The sequence below is a fragment of the Mauremys mutica genome, chromosome 11 (assembly GCF_020497125.1).
Source record: "Mauremys mutica isolate MM-2020 ecotype Southern chromosome 11, ASM2049712v1, whole genome shotgun sequence".
Taxonomy (NCBI): Eukaryota; Metazoa; Chordata; order Testudines; family Geoemydidae; genus Mauremys; species Mauremys mutica.
Genome location: NC_059082.1, coordinates 41,439,785 through 41,453,890, shown reverse-complemented (window position 1 = coordinate 41,453,890; position 14,106 = coordinate 41,439,785). Strand labels below are relative to the sequence as shown.

Below are 14,106 nucleotides of genomic sequence, written 5' to 3'. Positions count from 1 at the left end.
CCCCAGCCCACACCCCCAGACCTCTGCCCTGTCCCCTGCACTCCCCCACACAGCCCCCAGCCCTGTCCCCTGCCCCTTCACACACCCCTGCCCTGCCCCTTCACACACCCCTGCCCTGCCCCCCCACACCCAATCCCCTGCACCCCCCCACACCCCAGCCCCCTGCCCTGACTCCATCCCCCCAGCCCCCTGCACCCCCCCAGCCCCCTGCCCTGACTCCATCTCCCAGCCCCCTGCACTCCCCTCACACACACCCAGCCCGCTGCCGACCCCTGCACCCCCTCACATCCCCAGCCCTGACTCCACCCCCACAGCCCCCTGCACCCCCTCACACACACCCAGCCCCCTGCCCTGACTCCCGCACCCCACCTCACACACCCACAGCCCCCTGCCCTGACTTCTGCACCCCCACACACACATTCCCACCTGCATCCCTAACAGGAGCTGCCCCAGGTAAGCGCTCCACACCCCACTCTCCTGCCCCAACCCTGAGCCCCCATCTCCTAGCCAGACCCCGCACCCCAATGTTTTTTTACAAAACGCTCTTATCCAAAGCGCTTTACATTAGCTAATGGTACAAACAATATTTGGACGGATCATTAAGTGGTCCGTTGAGACCCTCCACAATTTTCAAGTGGTCTGTGGAAAAATAAGTTAGACTCAAGAACAATCAAGGTACCTCACTTTATTTTCATTTACTTGTTGTTACTTATAGGAGGAGGATGAAAAAAAAAGAATGAAAAACAGGGGGAGATGAGAGAGAATTTTCTTTTTCTTGGCTAGGTCCCAAGGAGGGACCCCAAAATGAAGCTGAGCACAGGGCCGGGGGGCCCCACTAATTCTAAATCCACCACTGGCTGTCACGTCACCTGGGCTGGGGCTACTGTCTCGACTGATCCCGTCTCCAACCTACCTGGGCAGTACAGCAGACATGGTCCTGCCCACTAGCTCCTCTCCACTCCCTAGCCCACCCACCACTTGCTTCCCCCTTACATGCTTGCTTGTCCCTCCTTCCCCCCCCCCCCCCCAGCTTTTCTGGCAGCCCTGTTGCCAGGTATCCAGTTTTAGACTGGAAACTCCAGTAGAAAACAGGACCTGGGTGTCCGGTTAGCAGTGCTGACTGGAAACTAAATGTCCGGTTATAGGAGTAACCACATTAGCCTCCACTCCTCTCACTCCCAACACCCACCCCAGAGGGCTGGAAGAGGAGGGGCAGCTCACTGCAAAGAATGGGCTAGAACCAGGTAGGTACCTGCTCTATGTGGGCGGGGGCGGGGGGGGGGGAGGATTTCTGTTTTCTCCCTTCCCAGCCCTGCTGCGCTTGCAGTTTACCCCTGGCCCCTCTCTTGCTCCAGGGACCAACCCTAGCTCCTGCCCCGCTGTGCTTTTGCCCCTGGCCCCTTTTGCAATGTTTGGTGCTGGGCCCACAAACAGTTAATCCGGCCCTGCCTGCGGGGTAGTGTATGGGCCGAGCCGGAGCTGTTCGGAACACTGCAGCCTGACCTGGATAGTGGGGGTTCCTGTCTGGCTAATTGGGTTAGTTGGGGTTAGCTCTCAGGGCAAAAACAAGCAAGAAGGGAAAGAATGGCTCCAGCACAGCCACTGCTCAGGGAATAGGGTTTAAAATGGACTCGTTCTAGGGGTGGGGGTTGTTTGAGGGGACCTAAGCAGAGACACACGCACCCACTGAGCATGTCTGAAGAAGCTAGGCCTGCCGCAGCTACCCTGGGAGGTGGTGAGCCCTGGACTTAGACGGCTGTTTTACAAGCCTTGTTCTCAGCATGCTTTGTTCCTACCGTCCAAATAAACCCGCCTTTGGTTCACCAGGCTGCTGAGTAGTGAGCAGCCAATGCCCAAAAGGAAGAACCGCAGGGGCTGGACTCAGGCAGACCTGCTAGGTAAGCACAGGTGATCTGCTGGGTGCTGTAGCTCAGGGACTGGTCTAAGAATGGAAGACTCAATTGATTCTCTCCCTGCATAGATAGTGCCAGAGGCCTGGCACCAGAGGGGTGCACTCAGTGAAGCCAGAAGGGGACAGAGGCACAGCTAGCCCTATTACTGTGATGCAGGAAAGTGGTGCTGGAACTTTGGGGGGGGCTAGGAGGTCCATAGTTCTCCCACTTTTTGAAAGTGGATGGGTGGCCCCTGCCCCTCCCTTAGGCCCCCACACCCCAGCCAGGCCAGCATCAGGGATGGCCAGGCAGCTGTGTGGAGCCTGGGTCCCTCCACCTGCCCTGGGGAGCAGGGACACACACGGGCTGCTTTCAGCCCACTCCGGGGGGGGTGCTGGATGGACTCCCTGGCCCTCCTCTGGCTTCCAGCTTGGCCAGGAGTGGGGCCTCCAGGGGAAGAGGAGGAGCGGGGTGAGGGCTCCCAGCCCCCCCAATTTTGGGAAGGCTCTGATTCCCTTGATGCAGGGCACTTATGGATGTGGACACTCGCTGGGTTAGTTAAGTTTTGGCGAAGTTGTAGGTTAGGAGATGGTAGAACTGGGCTCACGATGGATGGCTTCCAGGAGTGGGGCATTAGCATGACCTCTGCATGCAGCTTTGGAGAGACCAAGTCTGCTGTCAGCTCTGGTGTCCAAACCTCAAAAAGGCGGTTAGAAAAATTGGAAAGGGTTCAGCAAAGACTTGAAAGAATGAGTCAATAGTTGCAAACGCTGCCTTTATCTCCTCTTGGAAAACTAAGTAGACTGAGCATCTGAAGTCAAAGAGGTGACTTGATCATGGCCTTACAGGTACCTAGAGAAGATTTCTGCTCAGAGAAGGCTCATTGATCTAACAAAGGCGGAACAAGAGCCAATGTCTGGAATCTGAAGCTAGACAAATTCAGACTGGCAGTAAGGTGTGAACGTTTAAACACGAGGGCAGTTAGCCATTGGAACCACTTACCAGGGACGTCCTGGCAGGCTCTAAAGGAAGACCAGCTGTGTTTCTAAAAGATATACTCAAGCTCAACCAGACACTATCATCTCAATTCAGGAATCACTGGGTGAGAGTCTCTGCCTGGCTTATGAGGGAGGCCAGACTCGATTACTCTAATGGGGCCTTCTGGCCTTAAATGCTACGAGTCTTGAGTGTGGAGGGGCTAATGTCTGGCCAGAATAAGCACAGCAGGCCTGTTCTTCCTCCCAACATCAGCGTTGTGCCATTGACATCCGGGGAGCAGGATTAGGCCCATAAGAAGCACTCGCAACATTCTGTTGTTTATGTCTTTATTAGCACTGCCAATAACTAGGACTCAGAAAAGTCAGAAATAAACCCCTGGGTGGGAAAAGCATTCCATTAGTGCAAAGGGGAAGGGAAGGTGAGAGGAGAAATGGACTATATCCTTGGTGCTGGGCAGGTTAAGTGATAATACACTGGGCGTCACAGCTGGGAATCCCTCCGTTCAGAAGGGTTAAGAACAGTGTATAGTTCAGTATAGAGAACCTATGTTGTCAACATAATCATCGTTATTAACATCACTGCTGTCATCACCACTCTCAACAGCATCAGGCATAGTGGGGCGTGTGATTGATGAGTGATCATCTTGGACAAGAATGCGCTGTGGGGAATTCTTACTGGATGAGAGACCAGTTAGGCGGAGAATGCGCTGTGTGGAAGAGAGAGAGATCATTGACTGGTCTGGGGGGATCTGAGATGGACACTAGGGCTGGGGCAGCAACCGTTTTAGTTGGGGCTATGGGCTTGCTGCAAAGAGGGAGCAGGGGATGTAAGTTTGGCCACTTACACCCTCTAGAGTTGAAAGGTGCAATGAGGTCTTTGGAGAAGGCACATCATACTGTGAAGTATCATTCCCTCTCATCCCCACCACTGTGCCTCCTGCGTATCTAGGCTCTTACTGTGCCCATCACCAGGGAGTCTGGCTAAGAGTGGCCATCCTAGTCCAGAGCAGCACCTGGACCTTGGAACACAGGAAGATCTGGAGGGCTGGAAAAAAGCTAATGTTCTGCCAATATTTTAATCAGGTAAATGGGATGATGTGGGTAACTATAGCCCAGCTGACCTGACATTGCTCCCAGGCAAAGTCGTATACGTGAACTTTGGACATTTGACTTAGCACTGCATGACATTCTCATTAAAAAAATCAGCATTACACAAAAACATTGTAGCACCCAATAAATGGCTTAAAAACTGGCTTAACAGAACCTCAGAAAGTACTTGTCACTCAGGAATCATCATCTTCGGAGGTGTTTCCAGTGGGGGTCCCACTGGGATCTGGTCTTGGTTCAATGTTATTTAATCTCTTTGTCCAGGACATGGAAGGAAATGTCTTCAATGGTTTGGCCATTTTTGCATGGGTTCTGGATGCCCCTTATTCCTCCTTCTCAGACCCTCCCACTTCTCTCTTTATCCCATGACGCGTTGGCCCAGGGCACATCCCACTGACATTTTATCATGGGGGCCCTGCAGATCCAGGGCGGGAGCTGGCACGAAATGGTTATCCAAGCCAGGCTGGTAAATGTGCCTGTGCAGTGGTACCAAACTGCAAAGGCCACTCTTTAAATGGATGGTCCTCCACTGGGCTTGCTCTCTTTGGCTGTAATTTCATAGCGTGTCCATCAGACACACCCCAGCTGGGCTGTACCGCTCTGGTGTTGCAAAGTGCCTCTAAACACAGTTTAGCTGGCCAGCTGAGCAGAGTTATGGCTGCTTTGTGTCATTAGAGCGTGCCTGTGAACCTGACTCACATATATTGCCCCCCTCAGTCTCCAAGGGTTGCCAGACCCCACACCTGGGGGCAAACTCAGATAGGGATCTGTGTAGCCCCATTTGCTACAAGGGATGATGATGGAATTCTGTTGGGGCTGCTACTCACCAATTCCAGGTTTCTGTTCTGCAGTTGTGTGATGATCTTCTCGTGCTTCCTCTTCTTCTCTTGCTCCTCATATTCCCTCTCTTGCATCTGTCGCCGGACCTCTCTTTCTTTGGCCTTGTCTTCAAGCTCTCTCTGGTGCATGCGCTCCTTGTGCTGTCGTTCTCTTTCCCGGTCCTCATGCTGTCTCTTCTTCTCTTCCTCCGCGCGCTGTCTTTGTTTCTCTTCCTTCTCATGCTGTCTCTTCTTCTCTGCCTCCTCGTTCTCCAGCTTTTTCAGAGCCACCTTTGTGTATAAACCACCTGGGTTATACTTTCCTTCAACTCCTCATGTATCAGACATCCAGGGCCTGGTGCCTCACTGCCCTACACCCTGTATCATCACATACACTTGTGCAAAATGGATGTAAAACACTATCTGCTCAGAATGGTTGGGCTTCACATGCACCTTGCACAAGTGACTGTGCAAGGTTCTAGGCTGGGCGAATCGGGCCCACATTTTGGTGGAAATCTGCACAGCACAGTGGAGCGACATTGATTTACACCAGGGTGTGGTGTGGTTTGGTTTGTTCAGGGAGTGTTTCTTGGGCTCTGTGGAAATGTTTGTCCTTGTGACTCCTGTAGATGCTGCTGCCTTAGAGCTATTTGGTGCCTGTGTGATGCCATGAAAGGCTGGCCACCTTTCAGCCTGGCTTCTGCCTGGCTAACACCTACCCTGCAAATGAGCAAGGAACCATCCGTGGCGCAAAAACCTATTTATGCCCTGAGTGCTCTAAATGGGGCAATGTGGTCTAGATGAAATTACTGTAAAGTGGGTGCACAACTGATTGACAAACTTCCCTCAAAGCGTAGTGATCAATGGTTCGCTGTCAAAGTGGAGGATGTGTCTAGTGGGGTCACTCAGGCGAGTCTGTCCTGGGTCCAGTACTAGTCAATATAACAAAGTGGAGATTATGCTTATGAAATTTATGGGAAGGCACCATAGTAGCATGGGATGGAAGCACTTTGGAGAAAAAGGTTAGAATTCAAAAGGACCTGGACAAATTGGAGCATTGATCTGAAATCAACGAGACGAAATTCAATAAAGACAAGTTGAAAGTACTACACTTAGGAAGGAAAAATCAAATTCACAACTACAAAATTAGAAATAACTGGCTAGGCAGCAATACTGCTGGAAAGGATCTGGGAGTTATATTGGATTACAAAATGAATATGAGCCAATATTGTGATGCAATTGTGGAAAAGGCTAAGATAATTCTGGGGTGTATTAACATCAATGTCATATGTAAGACATGGGAGGTAATTGTCCCATTCTGCTCAGCACTGGTGAAGCCTCAGCTGGACTATGTTGTCCAGTTCTAAGTGCCACACTTTAAGAAAAATGTGGCCAAATTGGTGAGCACCCAAAGGAGTCAGCAGAAAAATGCTTAAAGGCTTAGAAAAACCAGACCTATCACAAAAGGTTAAAAATACCCTGGGCATGTTTAGGCTCGAGAGAGGAAGATTGTGGGAAAAAACCTAAGAAGTCGTCAAACATGCTAAGGCAGCTCTAAAGACTAGGATGATCAATTGCTCTCCATGTCCAGAGAAGGTAGGATGAGAAGTAATGGGCTTAATCTGCAGCAAGGGAGATTTATATTAGATATTAGGAAAAGCTTTCTAACTCTAAGGGAGGTTGTGGAATCTCCGTCATTGGCAGTTTTTAAGATCAGGTCAAACAAACCTCTGTCAGGGATGTTCTAGGCTGACTTGGGCCTGCCTGTGTGCAGGGGGCTGGACCAGATGACTTCGCCATGTCCCTTCCAGCCCAACATTTCTAGTGCTCCTAGGAGCATGTCCATGATGTGCTGAAAGGGGATCAGAGAGTGTGTGAGGCTTCTGGTTATTCCCTTTGATTGGGTAGGAAGAGCTGGTGGGTGGGATTCCCAGGAGCCCTGTGGCCTAGCCCCTGGATTTACAAAGGGACTTAGGCACCTATCTCCAACAGCCAGGCGCCCTGACATTCACAGCACCCCCACTCAGCTGCCATCTGGGGCATGTGCAGAGGCCCTTACATCCTGACACTGCCCTGCTACCCAGAGCTCTGGCTCACCAGTGGAATTCTCAAAGCAGGTGTTCCCCTGCCCCACACTTACTGGTTCGGGCTCCTCACAAAAGAGAGCTGGTGTCGAACAGACTGGGAATTTTGGAAGCTGGCTTGGCTGCATGTATGTCAGTCTACCCAGTAGCTGGGGCACTCACCTGGCATGTGGGCAGGCCAGATTTGAATCCCTGCTCTGCCTGATTTGAAGTGAGGACTTGAACCCATGTGAGTGCCCTAACCACCAGCCCATGGGCTGTAATGGAGGTGTGCGCCCCTCTCTGGTTCTTTCTGAGAAAGGGCTGACCTGGCTTCGGTTTCTAACTGCAGAGAGGGGTCATGGTGGAAAATCCTGGGCAGAGAGCGGGGCCTCCCTCCAGCCTGTCATTCAGGCACCTAAGTACACTATGGATCTGGCCCTGCAGCCTCACCCCTTTCCCCTGCATGTCACTCCTGAGCAACTCCCCACTCACTGTCTGAGAATCCCTGTCTTAGGAGCCTAACTCTCCTTGTGTGTTATCTGTGGAGCCTGAGCACCTAACTCAGGCCCAGCAGATCCCCAGCAGTTAGATGTCACAGCACCGAGTCCAAGTCCCTTTTGTGAATCTAGCCTGAAGTGCCTGGGGAAAGGCCCTGGGGTTTTTGCTCCTTGGTCCCTTAGGCACTTACGCTCCAGTGACTGAACCTTTGATGCTGATTTCATTTCCCTGAGGACGATGGACACAGTAATCTGGTAGCCATACTCAGTAATACTTCCTCTGTATGTGCATGTGTGTGTGTGTGTGGGGGTGGTTCTAGCATTTGTGGGCTAAATATTGTGTGTGTTACAGTAGCACCTACAGGCTCCAGCTAAGATCAGGCCCCACGGTGATAGCTGCTCTCCATACACATGGTGAGAGCTAGTCTCTGCCCTGGGGAATTTACAATCTAATTAGCCAACAAACAAAGGCAGACTTGTTACCCCATTTTACAGCTTGAGGCCCAGAGAGACTCCATGACGCTGATCCCTGTTCTCCTGCATGCCAGGCACTGCCTTAACCAGAAGCTGTCCCTGCCCACACATGGCTGGCTTGACAATAGAGCCTGTGAAGCAGAGTCGGTGCTGGCTCTGGCCTGCAGCGGGGAGGGCGGGGGGAAGAAACCATGCTGCACTCACCTCAGATGAAAAAATGCCGCCCATCTGTGAAAACAAAAACAGAGCTCAGGATGAAACTGGGAGGGGAGGGTGAGACAGAGCAGGGGACATATGGCACTGCAGGGGATAGAAGGGCAAGGACACTGCTGTGGCTCCTGGCTGGAAGGTGGCTTTGTAACCAACCACCTACACTTGAGCTAGCTCTGTCCTGAACACTGGGCAGTGTCTGCTCCGGCTCCCATTCCCCCAGCATCTGAGCCCCTCCCTGACCCACCTGGAGTCACCTCCCACCCCTGAAAGGCAGCGCAGCACCCTCACAACATTCCCACAGGGGAGCTGAGGCACAGAGATGAAGTGCCTCGCCCCAAGTCACACAGGGACAGCCACAATTGACCCCAGCTCTCTGCACCCACAGCCAAAAGGAACAAGGAGCTGGCTCCACAGATGAACCTGCATCCCTATCTCCCAATAGCTGCCCCAGATCCTGCTAGGCAGCTATGTCAAGAGGTGCTGGACTATTGCACAGCGTGAGGAGTGTGTGGATCATAGATGCTATGGGCAGATGCTCAGCCCTGCTATGCTCGCTTTGTTCCCATCAGGCATGTTCCTCCCCCTCAGTTAAATTGTGTCTGTGCACTGTAGCTTATCATCTTATTTAATTATGGGATTTCTTCTTGTGGTTAATTCATATTTACTCAGTGTGTGACGGCATGAACAGTACATGGCTCTGGCATTCGGGAAAGCTGTTCAAACGCCGAACCGCTCCCTTGGCGCCTGGACCATGGCCCTGCCCCCTGCTACGTGCCAAGGTCCTGCCTCCATTCGGCCTCCTCCCCCAACGCGCCACCCACACTCCACCCCAGGCCCGCCCATGCTTGGGTCCCTCCCTTGCTGCTCTCTTAGTCATTCCACCCCTCCCGCCCCCAAGACCAGGGCCATCCCTTGAGGGTGGGGGTGTGGTGCTAGTCTTGGGGGGGGGAGGTTGGGGGGCAAGGGGGAACCACCCCCCAGCACTCACCAGCTGCAGAGCTCTGGGGAGTGGGGGCAGGGCTGGGGGTGGAGGAGGGGCGGGGGCCCTGGGGAAGAGGCGGAGCAGGGGCTGGAGCAGCACGCAGCTGCGCAGGCACCAGGAAATTTGGTGCCCCACATTTCCTGGTGCCTATGCGGCTGCATACTTTGTGTATGGGTAAGGACGGCCCTGCCCAAGACCCTCTGCTGGGTCCCTCCCCGCTGCCCCCGACGCCTGCCATGTCCCTCCTATGCACCATTTCTCCTCCCCCAAAGGCCCCCCGCCTGTCATTCCACCCTTTCCCCCTCGAGAACCCCACCGCATAGCTCCCCTCCTCCACCCCCACTGCCTGCTGACCCCCTCCTCTCCTCTACCCTCCCTCCCACAAAGGCCCCCCTGCCTGCCTGTCACTTGCTGGAGCGCGGCAGCATGGCGCGCCTTCTGGGAGCCGCGTTGTGCGGCCCCTGACCCTGTGCCCCGGCTGGAGCAGGACAAGCCTCAGGCCCCGCGCCGCAGTGTGAGCTCGAGGGCCGGATCCAGCCCACGGGGCGTAGTTTGCCCACCCCTGTGTTAGTGCATCTGGCTTCAAATCAGTGCAGACTGGACAGTGCAAGGAGGGGAGAGCCCACACACACACACACACACGCTGCAGAGGGGCAGCAGTATGAGCCAAAGTCAGATAGTTGTTAATGGGAAAAGGTTAAAGACATCTGGATTTCCCATGCTGATCGGCAGTTAACAAGTCTGGTACCAGTCCTGCCACAGAACCGCCAAGGTACGTGCATAGTGACGCTGCACTGTTAGAAAAAGGAACCGAACAGAACAAGTAACGCGTTACCTTGTTTCAACCTGCAACTGAGTGGGTGCTCTGACCTGAGAGCCTGTCACGCTGATCTGGCTAGAAGCTTCTAGCTGCTGCATGAGGAAGTGATTAGAGGAAACGGAACACTAGCCTTTTCCTGTAACTCTCTGCCCCAGATTATAATAAATAATCATTCAGCTGCATCCAGGTTTTTCCCCAGAAACAGCAAATAAACTAGTGCCTCAGGGGCAGCACCAGAGGCCATCTGGGCTCAGTAAAGTTCCCCTGGGGGACATGGGGTTTAGCCAGCTGATTTAGCTGGTTTAGCTTAGTTATGGCGGCTGTGTGTCCTTGGAGCAGCTGGCACGTGTCTGTGAACCTGACTCATTATATATTGCCCCCCTGTGAGTCTGTACACCTGGGGGCAAACTCAGGTAGGGATCTGTGTAGCCCATTTGCTACAAGGGCTGACGATGGATCCCACTCACCAGCTTCAGGGATCTGATGTGCAGCCATCACATCTCCGCTTTCCTTGGTCTTGTCATCAAGCTCTCTCTCTCCTCGCACATTGTCTGGGGAGCCTGTAGATGCTACTGTGACACACAATGAATGTTGGCTTTTGTCCCAAGGAACTGGCTCAAACCTTTCTCAGGGCCCAACCCAAACCCTCATATTTACTAGCATTCAAAAATACCGCAGGGAAAATAGCCCCAGCCCTGAGTCAGCCCCCAGACGGGAACGTTCCCATCACCCACCCAGCTCCAGTGATGCAAGAGCACTAAAGCCAGAAGTAGCTCTTACCTGGGCTATTGAGGCCCTGGAGCTGGGAAACAACCTTGACCCTCCTCAGTCTGTGGTTCTGGGCAAGGCATTCTTATGCTGGGGACATAAAGTGATGGATGAGTGACCTGCATGGAGAGAGAGACAGAGATGGGCAGGGGAGATGGGGCCCACACGGGATTGCCCAGAGAGGGGGAGGGGACAGGGACTGCGTGGGATCACCTGGTGAGGGGGGAGGGGACAGGGGACATGGACCCTGTGGGATCGCAAGGGGAGGGGACAGGGACCACACAGGATTGCCCAACAAGAAGGAGGATTTGGAATGGAAGGAGGACCACACTGGAGCACACAGTGAGGCAGTGCAGACGCAGAGGGACAGGGAGCAGGTGGCATTCCTGTGACTTTCCCAGAATACCAAGGGTGGCAGGCACCTCGCTACCACTTGTCCTTAGCATGAGGAGCCTTGTCTGTGCCTGTCAACCCCGCTGGCCATGGCTAACACAAGCCATGCCATCTTGGCCTCACGGACCCAGTTGTCACTCTGCAGTTAGCGATAGGCACGCTTCAACCCCCAAGCCTTCTCAGGAACGTCCCGCCCCTGAGCTACTGGACACTTGCTGCAGTCACCAGTCAGCAGCTTCCAAAGAAGCAGTGAGCCCGTGGTTTACCAGTTCCAACTCAGCTCCCAACTCCATTTAACTCACGGCACTTCAAGGATACTGTTATTTAACAAAGCCCAGAGATTCATGTAATAGTACGTAGATATGCTGGCAACAAATGGTTACATCCAACATAAAATCATAACACCCATCCTAGAGCCTAGACTTGCTTAACAAGTTACCTTTTTGGCTGATAAGATAGTTCTCACCCAAAAATCCTTCTCACAGCACTGTACTGCCAAGCTGGCTGGGACCCTCCTTTCAGAAGACATGCACACTGGCAGCTTGGCTTCTAGGTAAAAGATCTCCCTTCCTCCCCAAGCTATACCAGTTCCTTCCATTGCTGTCAATCATAAGCAAGCAAACCCCTGCTGAGTGTTTTTTTCATGTAGCTTTTCTCCCTTGAACATTTTGCAATCTTTTGCCTGGCACCTGGCTCGGTCTGCAAATGGGCACAGAGCATGAGGCAGACAACACACAGCTAGCCAGACAGGGAGCTAGGCATCCCTTGCCTCCCACTAGGGGCTCTTGATGTCACCAAAGAGACCCATGACCAGTGTCATGCCCATCATAGGGTCTCAGACATGCCCTGGGAGCTCTAGCTGGATCTCAACCCTGCGAAAGAAACACCTGATGTCACCCCAGGGGAACCTGATTGGGCCCAGATGGCCTCCAGTACTGCCCTTGACACCCTAGTTTATTTGCTGTGTCTGGGGGAGGTAGTTACAGGCAAAGGCTAATCTAGTTATTGGATGATGCTCTGGTTGCTCTAACTACTTCCTTGTGCAGTAGCTAGATGTGTCTTGCCAGATCAGAGCTATGGGCTCTCCAGTCACACCACCCACCCAGCTGACTTCGTAGAGCTTGAAACAAGACAATGCTTTATTTTCTGTTCCTTTCTCTAACTGCACAGTGTCACCACACCTGTACCATGGTGGTTTGTGACAAAGATGGTACAAGACCTGTTAACTGCAGATCAGCGCAGCAAGTCCGGATAAGAGCATACACATAAGAACAGCCATACTGGGTCAGCCCACAGTCCATCTTGCCTGACATCCCAGCTCTGACTGCTGGGATTTTCCAGTGCATCCCTGGGGTGTCCTGTCTACCCCAATAAGGTTCAGGAGTCGACACTTTAACTGAAAGCACCTTTATTAGTCCAAAGGCTGATCAGTACTTGTTCATTGTAAAACTGATATAAGTGGGATCAGAATCAGACACAGAGGGCTTTGGGCTCTTTCACAGTGATAAGTATAAATGTCTGACTGTTATAATACAAACCCTCTATGAAACATCCCCACTTACATGCTTGGAAAACTGGGCCTAATCTAGATATGGGTGGATCTGAAAGGGACAAACACATGGAAGGGCAACAGCAGAGTTAGGGAAACCCAGCCCTTCCTCCAGTCCATTAAGGTGGAAAAATGGGAGTAGACATGTCCAAGCCATACAGTACAGTAGATAGAAGGCCACAAGAAAAATGACACTGAACAAACTCCAAGGCATCTACTGCCGAACCTCTGCCTGAATGGAAAAAATATAGTGGCTCAACTTAGCTCCAAAGGAAATGAGATAAATGAAGTTAAGGTCCAAATTTAGGGTGGGATTTTCAAAAAGCACCTAAGTGACCAATAAAAGTCAGTGAGATTTGTGCTCCTAAATTACAAAGGTGATTTTGAAAATTCCCCCCAAGACAATTAAGTCATGGTAACCAGCCTCTCTGAACTCTAAAACCAGAGATTCACCCTACACAAGAGGTGGTAGATCAACAAGCTATTTAATGTTCTGAAGTGTGTAGTCTATGTTAATAAAAGTTAGGGTTTACCAAGCTTAACACATACATACAGTCTCAATGAAAGAGGTTTTCCCAGAATAAATAAATACAATGTAAGTCCTGAAAGGGTGAGAAGAAAAGATAAAAATGTTGAGGGTGTGATAAGATTTATGAAACACAGGTCCAGTTTTAACCTCTGCTGCCATCTTCAGTGCTAACTATGTCCACCAGAGGGAGCCAAAGTACAATAAAAAATGGTTACCTACCTTTTCCTAACTGTTGTTCTTTGAGATGTAAAAAAAACAAAACAGGAGTACTTGTGGCACCTTAAAGACTAACAAATTTATTGTAGCATGAGCGTGCTACAATAAATTTGTTAGTCTTTAAGGTGCCACAAGTACTCCTGTTTTGTTTTTTTTTGCGGATACAGACTAACACGGCTGCTACTCTGAAACCTGTCTTTGAGATGTGTTGTTCACGTCTATTACACATTAGGTGTGCACTTGCCACGTGCACGGACATTGGAAACTTTTCCCCTTAGCAGCTCCCGTCAGGCTGGCAGGGGAGCCCTCGCCAGAGCGGAGCCTCATGCTGGTGCATATATACCCCTGCCGACCCGACCCTCCCTCAGTTCCTTCTTGCCAGTGACTCCAACAGAGGGGAAGGAGGGTGGGAAGTGTAATGGACGTGAACAACACATCTTGAAGAACAACAGTTACAAAAAGGCAGGTAACCGTTTTTCTTCTTCGAGTGATTGTTCACGTCCATTACACATTAGGTGACTCACAAGCTTACCATAGGAGGCGGGTAGAAGTCATGGAACAATTGATTGAAGCACAGCCCTGCCAACTGCCTCGTCCTCTCTGGCCTGTTGATGGACTGCATGGTGGGCTGTGAATGTGTGCACCGACAACCAAGTGGCTGCTCTACAGATCTCCTGGAGCGGAACCCGTGCCAGGAAAGCTGTCGAGGATGCTTGAGCCCTAGTCGAGTGGGCCGTGATTGCCGGGGCTGACACCTTGGCGAGCTCATAGCACGCACGGATGA

At 52.0% G+C, this 14,106-nt stretch overlaps 1 protein-coding gene across 1 annotated transcript; it reads right to left on the bottom strand.

Annotated features, from left to right (window-relative positions):
* Positions 1–1,257: 1,257 nt before the first annotated feature.
* Positions 1,258–9,966, bottom strand: GOLGA6L10 (golgin A6 family like 10). Its single transcript, XM_044978943.1, has 4 exons — positions 9,883–9,966; positions 8,057–8,080; positions 4,825–5,106; positions 1,258–3,597 (listed from the first exon to the last, which is right to left on the bottom strand). The coding sequence occupies exons 2-4, from the start codon at positions 8,078–8,080 to the stop codon at positions 3,421–3,423; spliced, it is 483 nt and encodes a 160-aa protein (XP_044834878.1). The 5' UTR covers positions 9,883–9,966; the 3' UTR covers positions 1,258–3,420.
* Positions 9,967–14,106: the final 4,140 nt, after the last annotated feature.